A 20,961-nucleotide genomic window follows, 5' to 3' on the forward strand; every position below is an offset into this window, starting at 1 on the left:
TATTTTTAATTGGAAATTGGCAAAAGGAACATTTTGCCATCTATGTTTCTCTTTAGTTTTAAATAATTGCGGAATTTACAGTTCTTTGTTAATGTAGATACGGTGACATTGCAGCTTAATTAAGACTACTAAACAAGTCAACATTTTGTGTGTTTACTGTATGTTTCAAAATTGTTTGCTAACCTCATGGTGACCTTCAGAAATATCGTGCTTTACAGTATTGTTCTTAATTTTCACTAATTTTGGTTTTATTTTTTTATTTTGATCTCTTCTATTCATATAATTGCATTTGTGAAGCTTGACACACCACTGTCCTTTTACTGGTGACGGGACCTGTGACCCTGACTTTTCAGCAGAGAGGCTGATGGGGCAGCACCTCTTTGCACTTCACCCGTTAGTGCTGGATATGGACTTTGATCATCTTTGGGGAGGATGGGTCACATGTATGCTGTTACGTTACAGGCCAACGCAGTTTTTGTTATGTCCTCTATCCAACACAACAGCATTACTTGAATGATTTTTTTGTATAGCAGTTTATAGGTGCCCCACACTGGCGTTTGATAGCTACCATACAGTTTCACACACAACAGCAAACATTTTTCTCCTCTGATGTAGAGAATCTAATTAGAGAATCTGCTAATTCAGAGAACTGGCCTAGAATTGTAGTTTTTACTCACGATAACAGTGTATTTTTGAAACAACTGATACATTTAAGTTTATGTTGTTTCATGGACATCTCTGATGTATGCCTTGCCTTGCAAAATCGATCTGAAATGTTTCACTGTTTTGCAGGATATCGTGACCAACGTTTCTCCAAGGATTGTACGTGGAATTACTTCAGGTCCTTTGTATGGCCCAGGCCAAGGCTCTTTTCTAAACATTGAACTGATCAGCGAGAAAACAGCAGCATATTGGTGTAAAAGTATTGCTGAACTGAAGGCTGACTTTCCAAACCGTGTAAGTACCGCTCAGTCATAAAGATGCAACATACTTATTTAGAATCTCCAGTTTACAGATCTGTGAAAACTCAGCTATTTAATATTTATTAAATAGAATGCCAATTGCTTTATTGACATAAGAGTCTGTTATTAAAAACCAGAAAAGCCCATTCAAATAATCCTTATGACAGAAAATTCTGTGAAATGACTGTTACACAAATAGAGAACAGTTATGATTTTTTAGTTAGGCTGATGTTTAGATTCAAATAGATAGTATCAAGGGAAAGACTTGATCCCAGTGTGGATGCTTCTCAGTTCTGTTGTGAATAATTTTGTGTTTAAGATCATATTTAAAGATGCAACTTATAATAATCTTTGCTGTTGTGAATTGAATTTGATCATAAAAGGAATCTTTGTTCTTTTCATTCTTAATCCAAATATGAAAGATACTTCTAATGTTTTTATAAGCAATTGGCTGCTTTAGGAGAAAAAAACCCAATACTGACTTAAGGTTAAATTCACTACAAGGGTAGATTTTTTAAGAGTATTCTTGGCAATGGGAAATGTCTGTCTAGAAGGTAATGATCGAAGTTGGGAGCAATGACACTGCCAGCTGGTGTAAATGGTTTTCAGCTACTGTTCTTGTGAATAAGAACAATGAGGTGGACAGTAAAATTCTCCTCAATCATTATCTCAAATGAGTAGAGCTAGAAATCCCAGAACCTACATAACTTCTGTCTTGAAGTTATTACCTCCATGGCTCAGCTATGGACAAAAGAAGTGAATGTTCCTTAATGTATTAAGACATGAAGACAATCAGTTGGTTTTTTTTCTTATTCCTGGAGTTTAAATGTATACATCAGCAAGTATAAAAATGTTTAAACATGTTGTATTGATAGTAAAAGTGAAGTGCTGTGTGTTTAATAACTACTTCACAACGGATGGACTGTGTGTTTCTCTGCTGAGGTTCATGTTGCTTTATTTACTGTGACTGAGCTTCGTAATACTGAATGTGTGAATTGAAAGAAAATACTGTAATTTTCTGATTTTTGTTTTAATGTCCTTTTGTCAAAGTCCTGGGTATTTTATGCAGGCAGACTGTCAGCCGCTTCTGCTGTGGGAATGGTCTCCTATTGCAGTCTTCACCAAAAATCTATTACATCACTTTGTGCTTCAGGCCAAACTGTTCTTTCTGTGAGGAAAAGCACTAGCAACATTTAAAAAACAAATAATTTGAATTTTCTGAGACCTAGCCTCTTGTGTGGGATGAAGAAGTCCCACTCTTCCACAGTTCCCGGGGTGAGCATCTTCTGATTATCCCTCCCTATGTGAGTTATTACTGTGAGAATGTGAATTCAGCTCCTGCATGTTGGCTGTGGCTTCTGCTGTGGCATCTTTGAGGTTCGTAACACCTGTGTGGGCATGGGAGAAGCAGCACCCAGCAGCAGACCTTGGCTTTGCTTACGGGGATTTTTAAAACATGCCCGTGAACTTATCTAGGAACTGTCATAATTATAATGGTAAATTTGTTGCTAACTGAAAACAGGTATTTGTTCCTTGAGTAGAAATGTGATTATTTAGAAATATTCTGTATAATTAGAGCTTACAGATATTCCCCCCACCCCCAGTTCCTGTACACTCCGCTAGAAAGGCTTTTTAAACTTGATGTGTTTTCTTACAAGCAAAATCAATTTCTGAGAACTGTTTGGGTGAGCTTAATTAGCAAACTAAGAATGACATTTTCTTCTCAAATGAAGGCCAGAGTTGAGGACACAGGTGATCATGGTAAAAAAAACTTACCTTGCTACGGTAAATAATAAAAACAAAGCAAAATTTATACATAGTTACTTTTGCTATGTAATACAAGTAATTTAAGGTAAGATTTATCTTACAGATGAGGATATGAGCAAAACAGCTACCTTACTAGAAGGTTATTCCACAACAGCATCCTGTCTGGTGCCATTAGCCAGAAATGAACCATAACACGCAAAAAGCAGCTAAGTTCCCCCAAGAGAGGCTAGTATTTAAACTAATTTTTGCAAGGGGTTGTGCAAAAAAGGACCAGTCACAGCTCAGTGAATAATGTCACTTAATAGTGACGTGTTGCCTCTGTAGATCAGGAACTAGCATCTCCCTTGTGCTGTCATCACCCCTTTAGTGGGTGGCCTCATTCTTTGACTGTTCTGACTCCTAATTCTTGCTTATAGCTTGCAGTTATCTCTGACTGGCAGTCTTTCCTGGTCTTCTCTTCCATTAGCTTCTCCCTTTGAACCTGAACCTACTTCGAGTGGACTAGTGCAAAAGCTGCCACCAGCAGAAACTTGCTTGAATGCCACGAGTAGTGAATTAAATATTTGTAAGGGTCCAAGCAGAGGAAAAATCAGAAAGAGAAAGTGTCTGGATTTTATATGTTTGCTTGTGGAGTATCATCAAAAAGTTTTGCTGTTTCAATTTGGGATCTTTTTTAATTGAGTTAATTTAATATCACTTTTACTGGTTGGTTGGTTTTGTTTTGGTTTTTTTTTCAGAAAACACGCACACAAAGAAGTCAGGTGATATGCATAGTAAAGGCCCAAGATTACTTTTTTTTGTTACTTTATTATTTTTTTTTTTTAATCAGGTGCTTCTCTGTTAAAATGATTTGCAATTACAAATGGGATTTCTGGTACTTCAGTCATCTCAGTAAGGTATTACTTCAGCAACTTGGCTGAGACCATTTAAGATATATGGTATTATTCAGCATTCATTCTTAAATTTTCAAAGGATGCAGTTTTAAAAATGTTGTGACCACTGCTTCCCTGTATACCAAGAAAATATATAAGCTATCAGTCAGAGAGCTGTGAAAGTGAGAAGAAAATTGGTGTGTTTGTATTTGCTGTCGTCTTTTTACTTTTTCAGATATTGTGGTTTTACTTCTTTGGAGCCTGTCTTTGTGATGGCCAAACATCTTCCTTACACGGTTAACTAAGGTGGTTTTTTTTTAAGAGATTCTGTTAAGTATTTATGTTTTTCTGTCTTCTGGCCACACATAGCATTTGATGCCACAGGATTTATCATTCTGTGCAATTATTAATCAGGATAAAATGGGGTGGTGGTGTTCTTTATTAGTAGAGACTGAAAACTTGACAGTGAGAAAAGATTGAACAGTTATTCATTTCATACTCTTAAATTTAATATTCAAATATCCCTTCTTCATTAGTATAAAGCTGCCAGCTTATTGGCAAATTTCGCAGGCCCGCTCTCCCAAAAAAGGTTGTTTGTGAAGTGTTATATTAATATAAAACTCAAGAAAAAGTGAAAGAAAAATATCAATAATCAAAATTTTAAGATTTAAATTTCATTACTGCTGTTTGAGGGGAGTGACTGCTGAAACCACAATCATAGTTCGGTAGTCTGTTCTCTTTACTCCCTAAAACAGAGGGACATTTTGAGCCAAGGAAGGCAACTAAAAGCTGTTCCTGTGTAATACAAATATTACCTCAACAGCATAATGAGAAATGGGAAGAGTCTCCCTTTCCAAGGCCTGCTCAGATGGGTTTGAAATGGCAGAGGGGAGATTTGGAGGTGGTGAGCAAGTGGCTGGGGGGGGTGGGGGGGCTTAGCTGCTGAATGGGAGCAACCCATCATGGGTGGGAAATGCATGAAGTTGTCAGTTTGTGTTAAAAGGACTAGACCGTAAGTTGGACACGCAATATTTGAAGTGTTTTAGGTAGCAGGGCAAAAGAACTAATGCTAATGCCCCAACATGTCCTGTTTTCATATTTTATTTGCCAAAGAGGTACTTGATTATACAGTGTATTGATGTGCTTTCCAGCCAGTATATGGCTGAAAAAAAATGGTGTTTTATGGTATATTCAATAAATTAGTTTACTTAAAAAATATTAATTTGGCCAAGAAGAACTCACCTAATGATATGATCAGGAATGACAACTGTGCAGGAAAGAAACCAAACAACCACTTTTACTTCAGCAAAACTTTGCAGGCTTGAATCAGTAGAAAGTGTGGCTGAGAAAGTTGAAAAGAAAATCATAAAACTTGGAAGAGAGCTTACTGCTGAAATTCTATATTCACCTACTTGACATTAGCTACAATATGGCCATTATTTGTGCCGGGAACCATGAATACTGGCAGTGGCAGTACATCTTTGTGTGCCAGTAACACAGTGAAGCTGGCAATCATGAGAATCATTTTTGGTGATTGGGAGGGAGTGGGATATATCGGTGGTAGCACTTTTTTCATCGGAAAAAGCATACAAACTGCTGCTGTTCCTCATCAAACCCTTTTGCTCACCATAACTCAGCCTTCTCATTTGAGTTGGTAAGCCACCTACTTACACAGATGTCTATTCTTCTAGTCCCAAAGGCATGTCTATATATTTACACTACCTAGTAGCTGGGCAAATATTTTAAGGTTGCATACTACACTGAGACCTCTTTAGCATTTACACTGGGGAGAACAAGCATGAGAAGAGCAGGGTTTGAAAAGGGTAAAACACTTCTCTATGGAAAAATGTGAGCTGGGGTTTCAGTAAGAAGGCAATGGACACAGTTGCCAGGTAGTCTTTCTCTACTCTCCCAAAACTGTAACTGATGCCCTGTAGATGATAAAAAAGTAAGCAAATTAATGAAAAATCTCAATATGCAAATTAATTTGGGTCTGAGTATGTTCAGTAGCTCAAAGCAGTACAGATAAAGTGCTTTGAAAGGACATTGAATGAAATAAAATAGATTGCAGAGGAAATGTCATTCCCTACAGGGCTAACAGAGGTCCATCACAAACAAGCAAATGTCTCAGAAATTTGTACTGCAAGGAAGAGCTGGGGTCTTGGAAGAAGATGCCAAATAGAGTCTTTTTCAATGTTGCTCTATTATTATACTGGAAGTCTTAAAAGTAACTTTTTGGCCTCCTGACTGAGCACAAATGAGTTTGTGCTGCTGCATGGCTCTAAGGAACATACACAGGATGCCAGATTGTGCGCTGTGACACTGACTGTGTGATTCAGATAAGTGTCGTGACATGTTAATTGAGAAACTTCTTCTACTAGAAACATCAAGTACTTTTGGACCCCAAAACTAAGCTCAAAACTCTTTGTCATCTTAATGTTTGTTCTGCTGCTTTCAGAATGTTGCTGACAGTCTCTCTGACAGTTACTCAGCAGAGAGCAGCTTTTCAAGGCTGAAACTGTTAAAGACATATTTTCGTTCAACATTTTGTTCAGAATGTCCCAGGAACACCTGTCAGGAGTAGCCGTGCTAGGGAGCGTGTGGGAACAGATCGCTGGATCCTGGGCTGATAACCAACTTCTTTGTAGCATTGGGGGTTTTGGTTTGCTTTTTTTTTTTTTTTTTTTAAAATCTCCTGAAATGGTGTAATTATATTGTGCAAGTTTTTTTCTGCTATAGAGGTATGAGGCAGTGAGGTTTAGTTTGGTTCTGGTGTTTGGGGTTCTTTTGGTTTGTTTGTTTTTTGTTGTTTTTTTTTTAATAAATTTAGGCAACAAAACCAAATTTGTTTTTATTTTACTGTGAGGGTAGGAGGAAATGAGGGGTTACAGAGCAAGAAAAATACAGTTGAACAAGCATAAGGGAGTACCTTGCTCCTGTAACTTTTGCTGTAGGAAAATGCAATGTTCAAAAAGATTTCCTGAAGTTATAAGGTGACCAGAATATCTAAAATTGCTGTAGAACTCCTTTGAGACTTAAAATTAAGAGACATTAGGTGGAAAAGTCTTTAAAATACAGAGGAATCATAGGCTTCACAGCTTTGCTGTGAGGAGAAGGTCAAAGTTGGCTTTCTCACTAGATGTATTAGGAATAATTTGTGTATTTTTGCAGGCGTTATTATAGCTTTCACTTCTGATGAGTGTTCAGAGATCTGTGGGATGTTGTGTGGAGAACATAGTATTTACATTTAGAGATATCAGTGACTGACTTGATTCAGGTTATAAAAGTTATAGTTTGTTTTACCATTTGGGTTTCAAATTTGAAATACTTGGGAATTTGGAATAACATTTTTAATACAGATAATTAGGTGAGGTAGAACCTTCATCTTTGTCTTTGTAGGAGTCATGTTCAGAAGTGAAGATCAGATTGTCAGCCAGCTGCGCTCCTTGGGGCTAGTACAGATAGCTTTGCCTTTCCATCATGAAGAAATGATACTTTGTACTCCAAATACCCCGTGGATGCATGCCTGGGTAGGTACGTCGCAGACATTTTGACAAGCCACACCACCTGCAAACCTGGAATAAAACATTTCTGAACATCCAGGTAGGGCTGCGGCCATGTGGACCTCACTGGTAACCACAGCATGCAATGCAGCGTGGGCCTGAGTCAGGGGCTGCGTGTGCTCTCAGGCCTGCTGGAGGACCCTTGCTGGAAGCCCAGATGCTTGTCCACAGGAACTGGAATGGACAGAGCGCAAGGGGAGGGACCCACAAGCCAGGCTGCCTAGAAGCTTACACACTCCATATCACGGATGTGCCCAGCAGTGCGGAACAGGTACCTGGGTTCCTTTCTTTGAATTTCAGATCCACAACTCACACTAAAAAACTCCAGAAGTTGTTATTGCTGCAGCTTAAACTTCCCAAAGCCAGCCGTCATGGATGCTTGGTAGGAGGTGAAAAAACCCCCACAGCAGTTGTTAAATTCACCATATGGAAAAGATCCCTTTCACTACAGAAACCTGGCAGTAGGCCTAGTCCCTTAACATCAGAGGAAATCCTAGATGAAGAGGGAGGGCAGGTTGCAATAAGGTGCTCATGCTGGTTACCTCACCCAGGAACTAAACGTCTTGGCCCTAGCTAGTGTGGAGTGCAGGAATGGCCAGGAATTTCCAATAACTGCTGTGGTGGGTAAAAGGGAAGAGGCCCTGGAGCATGGAGCATATGACTGCCTTCCTTCTTTTGATTCGTTCTTTACCACAAGGAAGAGGGAGGATGAAAAGCTGTACAGAAAGATGTTCCTAGAGGAGAGAGAGGAGGGAGCTGATGGGAGGAAGAGCAGGCATGTTCACAAAGGAGTTCTGCATAATTCAGGGGAGCTTCCACTCCCCCTGTCTAGAGGGCATCCTCCTTGCTGCTGGTGTTGGTCCAGCTCTTCCTGAGCAATCAGGGCACGTTTTCCTCCATGCAGTCTAAGGAGGAATTCAACAAAACCTCTGATTTACACAGTGGATTTGCACCAGAAATGCCTGTCCATTTCTGTAGGCACAGCAGTTTCTATTTGCAAGTGTAAGTGAACAAAAACAGAGGCTAGTAACAGGAATGTCGATGTATTGGGTCTTTGAGATTGCATTTTCTTATAGGGAAGGAAGTTTTCTGAGAAAGGCTTTTCCACAAGGCATAAAAAATGCTGAAGCCTCATATGACCTGAATATTGATAGAGATGGACTGAGCTACAAAGTATGGTGCTGTAAATTTTCAGTTCTTGAGGCTTAGGTGTTAGTGGGGGGGAAAAAAAAAAAGGGAAAATACAGGAAAATTCTCATTGATCATCAGCATTTTTCAATAGTGGTGTTGGCTATAGCAGATCTCCTTGAGGCTTGAAAAGTAGCAAGAGTTGGCACGGGGTCAATGTAACACCTTTTTTCTGGGAGAGATCAGGTGAACTACAGACCTAAAAACTTCGATCCTTGTATGCAAATTGGTAGAATCTGTTCTAAGAAATAGAATTAATAAAAAGAAAAAAAAAGAAGGAAAAAAAAAAAAAGAGTAAAGAAACTCCATTTGTAGTAAGCCACGCCTTAAAAAATTACTTTGAGGACATCAAGAGACTCAGCTGATAAAGTGAGCTTGGGTTTCCAAAAGTGTTTGGTAGGGTTCCTCATTGAAGGATTTGAAAGACATTAAGTTACTATAAAATTAGAAGGAAGAAACCCCCATGAATAAATAACTAGTTAAACATAGGAAACAATGTTAAGGAATAAATACTCAATTTTCACAGCGGATAGAGAGCTCCAGTAAAATTCCCTAGGGATCTGTGCTGTGTTCTGTGCTGTTTATTATGTTTATTAACAATCTGGAAAAGAGAGAATTTCAAGAATGTAAAATTTGCTGGTAATAGTAAGTCTTGTAGGGAGATACAGATGAGAGCTGACTATAAAGGGTTGTGAAGGATTTTGCATTACTGAGTGACTGGCCAATGAACTGCCAGATAAAGTTAAATGAAGATAAATGTAGTATGCACATAGGATAAAACAGTACTAAATTTGTATATACAGTGATTGATTGTAAGCTAACTATGCTAGGGTTACAGTAGAGAGCACTATGAAAATCTCAGCTTAATGCTGAATAACATTGAAATAAAGTATATCAAACACAGAATTTCTGGGAGAGGAAGAGAGAACAAAGCAAAAGCTATCACTATGCCAGTGTATTGATTCTTCTTTTTTTTGCACATTTTGAATACACTGTGCAGTTCACGTTTTTCTGTCTCAGCGAGGGTGCAGCTGGATTGGGACCGGGAGGGTGATAGGTAGGAATGAGCAGTAGGAGACACTTCACCATGTGCCAGCGTGGCTGCGGAGCTCATTCTTACAGGGCATTGCCGGTGCCAAAGGTACCTATGGGTTGAGAAAGAACCAGCTGGAAAAATTATTTAGAGAAGGCTATGCAGTGCATCACCTCTGGCTCAGGGAATTCCCTCTTAAAAGCTCAGAGAGGTTTCTCAGGAAATAACTGCCGTAAGCTTGCCCTAGAGAGCTGCTGCTGCTGCGTGTCAGGGAAGGGGTACTGAGCTCCGTAACCCATTCCTGTGGGTTTACCTTGCTGATGCACAAAGAAGAGCTGTTAGATTTGTACCCAGGATGAGAAGCCCTCTGCTGCCTCTCAGTCCTGTCTCAACCTTTGGACCATTGTGCCTGTATTACATTTTGACAACCTGATTAGCATGTAACTACATCACTTGAACTCAAGCTGAGATGAAGATATATTTTTTACTAGTTCGAAATGATGTGCTAAGGGTTTTGTAATTCAAGTGCTGTCTTCAATTTATGAAGTTTTAGAAGGCTGCATTTCCAGAGGGTCACCACAGATGATCCTACATCTAGAAACGCAAGAGAGTCTGCTAAAAATATAACAATATACCCAGAGACAGTGTTCATATATGTTCATGCATGTTGAAACGATCATGCAGTACATGTCATATTGATTGGTCCCAACTGCCACAATATTAATTTCAGAATTTTTTGTCATTGTTGTTTTAATAATATGGTTATTCATCTGGCAAAGAGGTGGAAACACACACTCTGGCCATCCATCTGAGGGAATTTTATTTTAGGAAAGCACCTATCTTTTGCTGGAAGCTGCAATTTGTAACTGAAAATAGAATTGCATGGTAAATTCAGTGAGAATTTTACAATCAATCTCTGATTCAGATGTACATGTATGTGGTGACAAATTAGGACCTTGAGGAGAAATGTGAGAGGATCTTTTATGTTTTGCACTTGGAAACTACTGCTTTGTTGAGAAACCTGTCAAACTAGTTCAGTGCAGAACTGTACTTTCATCCTATGCATGTTATAAAACTGTGACTTATTTTGTTTTACTTTCACAGCTAAGGTTTGACAAATAGTAAGTAGTTCAGTAAGGCAGAGGACTATTTGTACATACGCTAAGAATATACTTTTGATTTGAAGAGTGAGTTATCGATCCCTACAAGAAAAGAACAGTTTTCACAGTTTTGTAAGGACTATGAATGCATCTTTAAAACTTAGCCTTAGGGTAAGAACTAGGAGAAAATTAAAGCAGTTTCTGAAATACTTCACCAACCATCTCCTAGAAAATGACCCAATCTGCTTGATTATTGGAAAAGACAAACTCCTTAATGGCTAGCATCAGCTGATGCTGGTTCAGGATGTGCTTTGACTGTTGCTGCTAAAAATTCCCTTTTTTGAAGAGATATGTGAATGGTCATTAAGCAGGAGTATTGACAAAGGAAATGCACTAAACATAAAGACAGTGTGATTAAAAAGATATTTCTAGAATGTAATTCTGCTGACAGTGACATGAAGAGTTGCATATTTTTGTTCATCTTACTGAGATTCAAATTTCCTTTTATTTTTCTATGCAGACCATTATTTAGAGAGAAAAGACAAGCTCTTAAAATCCCCAACTGTTTTCTCAGTTTGGTAAGTTACTGTGTGCACAATAGAGTCCTGCGAAATGATCTGTGAAATCCGGCTGGGTATCAGGCAGAGCATTCATTCTTTCTAGAAATGTCCTCCGTAAACTGCCAACAAAGGAAATGGCATCATGTGTTAAAAAAAATCTGTACACTAAGAAGTCCATTTCACACACACTCCCACCCCCAATCTGTGCTTAAAATAGCAATAACAACCTTGGTGCAGGGCGTTTCCTGGCAATTAATAACTGGCCAGGGTTAATGGCCCTCAGCAGTGCCTCGGGCCATCAACTCCTCCCAGCCAGTCATTACTCCCTGGGAAATGCCCTTTTCTGGGTAGTTACTGTTTTAATATTAGGATGTACAAGTTGCCATTGGATGGGGAGAAAATGACCTTGTGGCAATGTTAAAAAATAACCCCCCAAATGGCAAAATTTAAAAAGTATTAACAGCCAGTGATCCATCAAAACTAAAGTCTAAATTCTGTAAGAATGGCAAAATTCTGCTAGCCTTATTAGCTGTGCAACATAGTTATCCCCCAAATACTTCTCCCCAATTTCCATTTCTTGTTTGTCATAGGCAATTGGTTAAATTACAACATTTGACCTTTTAAAAGGCACAGTAGCTTTGACATTCACTTATATTGGCTGTGATACGATTTTAGTCTTGTATGAGGCACTGAGTGTATGTGATTTAGGTAATTTTGCTTTTTCTCTTTTATGTAATATATATGACAATAATAATAATAAAGCAAATTTATACCTGATAAAAGTAGTAAGTGTGAGCTGTTCCTCTAGCCCGTGTTCTGCACTTAATTTCTGTGATGTGTTTTACATTTTGGGCATTCTGCTACAGCTCTAATGAAGAAAAATATGAAGGCTAGATCTATATTTAAAAGTCTTGCTCACATACTTATGTAGGCTAGGAATACTAAAAATAAAATTGCATCTAACTGCTGTCCTGGCAGAACCCTAGTGTAGATGCAGTTATACCATCAAACTGTTTATTTTTGTTCAGGAGCAAGTAAAGAGTTTACTTTACTGATAGGAACTGTGTCGATAGTAGGAGAGCTGGCTCTGTGCAGACATGTTCTAGCTTAGACAAGAAAAGCAGAGGCACATGCTTGAATCTATCACAATTGGAGCCAGCTTTTCATTCTGATTGACAGCAGCTGGACTATATCCCAGCCTCCTGTGCTTTCTGGGGAGGGGGGCTATGAAAAGATCTCAAATTCAGAGCGAAGTGTGGGAATAAAGTGTTCCAAGATGTTTTTTTTTTTTTTTTCCTTACCCACTGAGAGGAACATGTAGATTAGCAGAATTCTTAGTGGGCTCTGAACTGATCTTAATCTACACCCTCAACACTGCTGGTAGCTTCTGAACTTTTTATGCACATCGGGTTTAAGAACTATGATCATGAACTTTTACACAGTTTTCTTCATCAAACTTCTCGTATCTGTCACATTTCCATGTTCTAGATCTCGATTCACCCTGCTTTTATATTTTTATTCCTTTTTTTATGGTCTGGTTGAAACTAATGAACTGTAGTTGCTATTAAGGTTAAAGTAGCAGCTGCTAAACATCCAAATCAGGTGGCCAGCAGGACCCAAAAAGCAAAACTCTTTCTCTCTTCATACAGTGTTAGTCTCATATACTGTTACATGAACACAGACATGCCAACAGATACCACGGGACAGCAAATTCCTGAGTGTCAGTATTGTGACTACCAGTGTGCATAGTTGTAACTTGCAGCAAATACAAGCTAATTCAAGTTAATATGAATTTCTTTAATTTTGGACATAGCAAACTGGACAAACCTTGGGGTTTGAAAGAGCACTGAAGCACCTGATTGCTGCAGGTGTGCTGATGTATGGTGACTCAAAGCAGCAGGAACTTGTTTGTGCATCTAAACCTTGTGTGCATATCTAGTCGAGGTGGTATATTCTTTTAGTTGTTGAAGGAAAAATGTGACAGTAAGTACATATTTACTGAACACTTAAACCCAAATAAATATTTTAAAGGCTTCAAGGAGACCTAAATACATCCTTTGTTATGAGCTCATAAGTTAAATGTAAACTCTGAGAAACCAACAAGAGTCCTTTTCTATCCTATTTCCTGCCGCTGCACCTCTCAGTCTCACAATTCCCAGGAAGAATGCTTTTTTGCTGCTTTATTTTTACATCTTTCTCCTATTTTTTTAAGTGCAGGGTTCCTAATCTATTTCAAGTTTCATTTTCTTTTACTTCTTTTTATGTTTAGCATTTTTGTTATAAAACTGTAGTTACATTGATGGTTTCTGTCTGTACATAACAGCGAGTTAAGGTCTTAGGTTGGGGAAAAAAATTATACTGAAGCTTTATTCCTAAATTTCAGAGTAGTATTTCTAAAAATCTGCGGTGCTTTTCTTGGAGTACAAGAACTTGATAGACTTATTCTTAGCCACACCATTCTTGGCCACCTAGCCATTTATGCGAGATATACCTCCATATTACAATCTGAATATACTTGAAGAGTGTTTCATTTAAGTTAACTGCAGTTCAGGTGAGAGTATCTAGAGGGTGTGTGAACTTTATAGGTATCCCACATTTTTACCTGTGAGCAGCATGTGTATCACAAGATAAAGGATGGGCATTAAAAATAGATGTAAGTCACATTTGCATTCGCTTAACGTTGTACTGTCAGCATCCCTCTGGTTCCTAGGGCGTCTGCCTTTGATTCTGACAGAGGCATCCACATTTCATGTGATTTATTTATTTTCAGTTTATAATTTTTGGACCACACAGTCTCACTGCTGTATCATTGATAAAATCTCTCCAACGTTAGATGGCAGTTGGTCTTTTGGTGCTTTCATTTGAAAGAGACTATAATCCTATAGACTATTCAATGCCTTTTCATTTTGGAATGTCCAATCACATAGCAGTATGTTGAACAAGTTAGGTAACATTTTTATTAAACATCCAAATATTTAGTGAAAATAGTAAGGCCTCTTTCAGTTTCTCAGCACCTTCAAATAAGCTTCCCTAAAAGATGGAGTGGGTGGAACCAGCAGTTGAGGAGGAAAGATTAGTCAGAAGGTAGCTGCCAACTTCCAGCCCTTAATTTTGTATCTTCTTTGCTGCTGGAGCGTAGCCAAAAAACTACTTGGGTCATGAGACATAACAGCTAGCTACTTAAGTGAATTGTAATGTCTGTATATAAAAAAACATATCTACACACTCATGAGATTTTTCTGATCGTATCTCAGATGGGAGCACTGAAGACCTGCCATCATGGGGTTTGGTGCATAGTGGCGCAGTTGTCTGCTGAATTTCTGGCCCTGCTGGGAGGTATCAGGGGCTCATAGGAAGGATAAATGAAGAGAGGCTGTTCAACAGAAAACATGGATTTTCATCATTACTTGAAAATTTCTGTGCCTGACAGAAAGCAGAGTTTCCTTCTTTGCAAAGGGACTTTTAATATCATTTCCACTATGGAAATATTTATATATATGATTTTTTTTTCCAAATTAAAATATTTATTTATTTTTTAAAGTTTTTGAAAAGAAGCATGTTTCTTGCTTGCCTCACCTTCTTATCTTCTGTCTTTTACCTTTTGAAAATTATGAATACATGTTACTGGCCAGAAGCTATTGAATCCTAATTTGTTGCTAATTATTTGAAAAGCACAGGAATTAATTTTGTATAAGAAATGCTACTGTTGATACAGCTTTGTCATTAAATGAGCCTAGGGCTGCCATTAACATGAGACTAACAAGAAACAGTAGTCTTCCACAATGTCAGGAGGGCTCTTACTGATTTGTAGAGGTAAAAGCTGGGTAGGAATCGATGAATGCACGTGAGTGCATCTGGTATTTAGCTTTGCTGCAGTCTGAGGTTTGTGCATTGTGTGTGAGGTGGATGGCATGTTGTGGTTCTGGAGGTGGCCTTGCTGCTGGGCTGTGGGTCTGATCTGTCTCTCATTATCAACTGAATCTTATGAAAAAGCAGAGCTGTGTGACCTTGGATAGTGGCAGAAAAAGTAGAACAGGTGACTGTGTTTGCTTTAGTACTCAATGAAGGGCGAGAACGAAATCTGAAGGTAGGTAGCAAGGAAGAAGAATAAACACAGTGGCCCTGTGAGATCACAGGAAGAGACAGTGGAGACAGCAATGAACCAGATCTCAAAAGAGAGCAAAGATGGTAGCTTGAAAACTGCATGAGAGAACAGAAGGCAAAATACGGAGATAAAAGACAGGTTTGAGCAAATACCAGACTGCAGCAGGTTCCAGTGCCTGGGGAAGGCTTGATAAGCTTAATGTCAGCTTGATAGGCTTAAATTTAGCTGGCTCCCTGGTGCAAGGATATGAAGTGATCGTGAAGAGAATGAGGCAAGAATACTTGTTGATCATGCGTGTTTTTGCAGGGAGGGTTCATAAGAAAATTCAGTTTGGCAGGGACCTCAGGAGGTGAGGTGAGGTAGTCCAACCTTCTGCTGAAAGTAAATTGGTTATGAAATCAGACCATTCAGAGAAAATTATACCGATTTGGAGAGGATGCCCAGAGAAGTAGAAACCTAAGTGCTCTTCAAAAGAATCATTTTAGTGTCTGGAGGAAGAAGGCAAAGGTATCACAAAAAAATGCAGATCAATAGATAGAGCAGTTATTATGATGTTACTCTGTGCATTGTAGCTTTCTGCCATCCTTTCCATCCATGCTTTCCAACAGGAAAATAACCCAGAAGGACTTTCTGTAAGTGATCCTCAGTGAAGTTCTGGTGGGGATGGATCCCACTGGTCCTGCCCTGGCCATTGAAAAGATGTCATGTTTCCAGCCTTGTGAACATTTGCACATTGTCTCCTGTCATGAGGTGAACCTGTCCCATTAATCAGGCAGGTTTTAGACTCTCCTCTTTGTCAAGTCCGATACCTAGGCCCGACGGGAGAGAATAGCATTAAGGGACTGATATGTCTCCCCCGTACAGCTGGGGTGTAAAGCCCGCAGATAATTTCCTGAAGGAAGGGCAAGCCTTATAGCCTGTTCCCACACGCCTTCTTAATGACCGTACCCTCGTCTGTCAGAACAACCTAACCTAAGAGCTGTTCCTGCAAAATCAGGTAAATTATCAGTGCTTTTCAGTGTATCACTATGAGGATAATGGTGCACAGAGAAAGAGTGGGTGAGTTGTGGAGGATGCAACCAGGCTGACAAAATCACTTACTCCTCCCAAGCATTGCTTTGGCACCAGCAATGTCACATGATGAAATAGATCACAGGGCTCTAAAGTGTAAAAGAGAGAGTTTTTTCTCCCTCCTTTCTGAGCTACATTTTTCTCCTCTACCAGCACCAATACTGCTAGTTTTTTTAGCCTTTGAATCCAAGGAAGTGAATTAAAAGAAGCCCTGGGGGTGACGGAACCAGGGAAGAGATTGGATGGACTTCTTGGGGACGCAGAGACAGATTTGACCTGAGGAATTGCTAGCTGACTGAATGCAGGAGTTGAGGAACTCTGACAAAGTTATTGTGTGCATTTTGTCTCTATTTTCTACTGATTTTTTTTTTTTCTAATAAGTTAAGCAGCTTTGCTGCTAAGTAATAGGGGAATTATATCTGCGTGCATCGAGAAGCAGTCAGGGACTGGAAGGGATCTTAGGGTTCCTTTCAGTCATCAGCTGAACATTGTCTCCATGGGAGCAGCCTGCATCCCTTGAACATACTTGTCTCCAGTTGGCTTCCCCTCTCAGCGGGGCACCCCGCAGAGAGTTGCTTGTGCTGCTGTGAGAATAAACAGTAACAATTAGCGAGGTGCTCAAAGAGCTGTGTTAAAAAGGACTGTGTGTATATCTGAGCAGATAATTTGATGAGAGAAAAATTTCTAAAGGCGGAGGAAAAATCCACAAACTTGTGGTTCCTTTTGCCAGCTTTGTTTTCCATATGTGGTTGTAAGAATCAATAATGTGTCAGCACCCTGGTGTAAAGCCTTTGCTACAGGTCATAGTGTGTGTCTGAAAATCATAGAATTAGATATATCCTTTTTCTGCTAGCTTCTCCGATATTGTATTGGCCTCCTCTGCTTTCTCTTTATATTAAGTCAGTGTGGAAAATACGGAAATACAGCAGGGGCATGGCAGATTCACAAGGGCTTGCAGGTATTGTTTGCAAGGAGTATGGCTGAAAACTAGTATCTGTCTTCACTTTTCTCTTGGATTCAGCCTTTGTTAATTTGCGTCTTTTTCTTTCAGTAGTGCTAATTTCCATTCACCCATGTATTTGTTTTTGCTCATTACCAAAGAGATTGAACTAGGATAGGTTTCCTATGCAAAATAAAATCCCAAGGACTCCACCAAATTTCCAGGGAAGTCTTCAGTCACGTGGGTATTTTCAATGGAATTCGCAGGGTTTACCTGAAGCACTGAAATTTCAACAGTCTGTCATAAAATGGACATGCTTTTTCTAATCATGTAAAATGTTTGAATTTCCCTGAAGTGTTTTGTACAGGTGCTATATTTTCTTTCATTAAACATCTGTTTTGGGGAACTCATATTATAGTCTCTTTTTCACTCTTCAAGAACTACCGCATCTTAATTAAAGAGTGCCCTGAGGCATGGTAGATACGGGTGCATCAGAAGATCTCTTTTTTTTCTGTCCATTCATTCTGCTTTCAGTCATATTCCAAGTTGGTAGGACTCTCATTAAGTGTTTTAACGGAAGGTTAGCTTTTCATTTATCCACACTTTCCATGTGCGTGATCTGTGCCTACACATTCATGTGTATAAGCAGGGCCAAGGGCACAGTAGCTCAGCTCCTGCCATGACAGTGGCTGATATGATGCTCAGTCTCAGGTGGCAGAGGAGCAGTTACACCACCAAGTTGCTCCCTTGTTTTTCTATAGGTGCAGCCAGTCCTAAAGAGCAATCTGCTTAGCTTCATGCTCCCATCAAAGCTACAGCATTCTGTTATTTTACAAAAAAATGGGTTTGTTCATAACCCTTGGGTTTTATTTGTCTGAGGACATTAGGTTGTAACAACTCTAGGCCTTAATTTGAAGCTATAGCACAGTGCTGTCACTGGCATCCATCAAATATCTCATTAAATAGATGGAATCTCATTGACAGAAGTAGAGTCATCATATGAAAATAACTGCCTTTGAAAATAAGTGTCTCTGTTTAGCCTGAGAAGGGAATCTTTGTTGTTTTCTGCTTGTGCTGCTTTTCCGTGTGTGGTAGGGTAAGCAAATGGTAATATTTTCAAACTCTTATCATCAGCTTCTCCAGACTTATTTGCGTGCTGATAATGTTTGGCCTGGGTTTATGTCGATCTGTTGTATCTCACTTCTACTTCGCTTTGAAAAACAAACTGGAGATCTCAAAGTAACAAGGTAAAGATAGGGCTTTATTTGAAAGGTTTGCTACAGAGAGACAGCTAAATAATAAACATACTTATATCCCCTGCTTTTCCTATTGTCATTTACTCAAATTATCTTAAATGTATTTTAAGTGCAAGTTAAGAGGGAAAACAATGGATGGTTAGAGATTGTTAAATTATTTACTCTCCACTCCTTGAAAAAAAGAAGAGAGAAGAGAAACAGAATTACAGGTCAGCAGTGTCAAGACATTCTGCATTGCTTGTCTTTATCATCATGCAGAATCTTTTTATTAAGGCAGCATAGAAAGAATAGATTTATGGACTGAAGGTACAACGTTTAATATGTCCATATCCATCTAGATTGACAGTTCCTACCCACATGAATTTCCCAGGAGAGACAGTGTTACTGGTGTCAGTGGATGGCATCATTTACTTCAATGTTCCATTATTAAATTGATAACAAGATAATTCCTCTGCTTCTCAGAGACATGACAGGGTTTACAGTTGTTAACTTTCTTATTGCATGAGATTTGATGTTCTAGGTAGTTTTTAATAAGAAGCTTATTTTTATTTCAGTTCTGCAACATATCAAAAATTACGACAAGAAAGTACAGAAAAGAGAAACCTGGTTGGGTCTACAAGGCATCAAAATCAGGCTGGTTTCTAGAAGGGTTATTTTTACAACAGTAAATCTTTGTGCTCCTGTTGTTTTTCAATACTGCACGTTTAAGCATGTTTGTGAAATACAAAATATTTGCTGCAGTCATACTCTTATCTTGTGAAGTGGGTGTTAGAAATGTTCTGTACATTGGTAATTCCAGCTGGATGATTTTGAGGTTGAACATTTCATCAGCCAGTGGCCATTTGGAAAAGCAGAGCACTGCCACAGCTGGCACTGAGTGGCAGTAAGCCTCCAAGAATCTTTCTGCTGGCAAGATGTGGCAGAGCTGTGACTTGTCCTGAACCTGATGTTGCACGAGAGGCAGGATAACAGAGGTAGGCTAGTGGTGCGGTTCTCAATAAGGTGGAAAATCTGTACAAACCCAAAAAGTCCTGTGGTGCTGCTTTCATTCCCTTGCTGCCTGCTCTTTGCTATGGGGACTGCATCTAAGAACTATTGGGTAGGGCAGAATCTGCCCTACGGTCTGTTTGTTTCTTTCTCTGTGTGCAAAAAAACTATGAGAAGTCTATATGCAGCATGTATGTTTTTCAGTTGAGATATTTACAAGATTGCTTATCATGTCATTGAAATAGCTGAGAAGTGCTCGGTTAACTTTTCTCTGTAACAGTTCTTCGTTAACTCTTCACCAAGCAGCTGGTGGGCCACATGCTCGTGTAGCTACATGTGTGCAGGACCTTCAGGAAATGCTCTGGTTGTGTCAGCTCGTTACGGCACACGGGTGAGAGATGGCGTGGGTCAGAACTGAGGGCACGTACCCCTTGTTCAGACAGATGGATTTTGATGCTGTGAAATAATGATTCAGCTGCCAAGAAGTTCTCCTGTCCTAACGTGCTTGTATAGATGTGCGCGTCTTTTCCATGGGCAAATGATGAATTAAATATGTTATTTTTCCCATTGTTTTATAAAGACCGTATCTTCAGTGCCAAGTTTCTTCCTAGTAAATGCTTCCTGAGGAATTTTGGTTAAAGATGCTTGAGTTTGTTCAGACTAAGCAGGTCCTGTTGCAAGGCTATACTGTGTTGTCTGGGAAGAAGAAACATGTCTTGAAAGGAAGATTGAGGTCTTTCTGTCTGACCCAAACACAAATACCTTCTGAGGTTTAGGTTGATCAAGAATAATTTTGGGGGCATTTGAAATCTAGTTCTTAATGTAGTCTTCAATCTCTGCACTCCCTCTATCTGTAGCAATGATCCTGTTCCATGCCTCTGCTTCCCAAACAGGTAGCTGTTATAAAACCAGTCCTTCAGCCTTCTTGAAAGCTCCTCTTGATTTTTTAGCTTTCAGAACAGTCCCTTAAAGATGATGTGAAGGATCTCTCTCTATGTCTGCAAGGGCTGTGCACATAAAAAATAAAATCTTGGGGGTTTTGCAAGTGTTTGAGGAAGCAGAAGGTGGTGCAGGTTGAGGCCAGCAGCAGCGTCTAAATGGAACATCTTTGGGCAGCTGGCGCAGAACTGTCCTCAAGCATGGTGCAGCAAGGAGGTGGGACAGGCAGGGAAGAGAAATCAGAAGTTATATTGGTGGCTGGATTTTTTGAAGTGCAGGGAGATTATGCACAGACCCTGGAAGAATAGGCTAGGCACAGATACAGGCTGTGGCCTGTGTTAGGTGACCAAAATAAATATGGTTATTGCAGGCATGAGGGTAGAGGATTGTGATTCCTTTGTGTCTGCTGGGAAGTTTTCTTATATTTGCAGGAATTGACAGTGTTCACATTTAAATCCAGCCCCCTAAGATTTTCTTCAGATTCTTTCAGCGTACTGAAACTCCCTTATTCCCTGCAGAGCAGTACAGGACAAATGGTAATTGTCTACCTAGAGTTTTACTGCTGTTTGGCTTTAAATAGATGTTCTCAGGATTGTCTGACCCAAAGTAGGCCCAGTT

The 20,961-nt window shown here is 39.4% G+C and overlaps 1 protein-coding gene across 1 annotated transcript in view; it reads left to right on the forward strand.

Moving 5' to 3' along the window:
• Nucleotides 1-20,961, forward strand: part of DPYD (dihydropyrimidine dehydrogenase) — a 367,955-nt gene that overhangs the window by 219,516 nt on the left and 127,478 nt on the right. Inside the window, exon 14 of the mRNA XM_055815469.1 lies at nucleotides 793-957. Within this exon, the coding sequence (XP_055671444.1) occupies nucleotides 793-957 (165 nt within the window). The remainder of the gene's footprint in view (nucleotides 1-792; nucleotides 958-20,961) is intronic.

This window comes from Falco peregrinus, chromosome 10 (assembly GCF_023634155.1).
Source record: "Falco peregrinus isolate bFalPer1 chromosome 10, bFalPer1.pri, whole genome shotgun sequence".
NCBI lineage: Eukaryota > Metazoa > Chordata > Aves > Falconiformes > Falconidae > Falco > Falco peregrinus.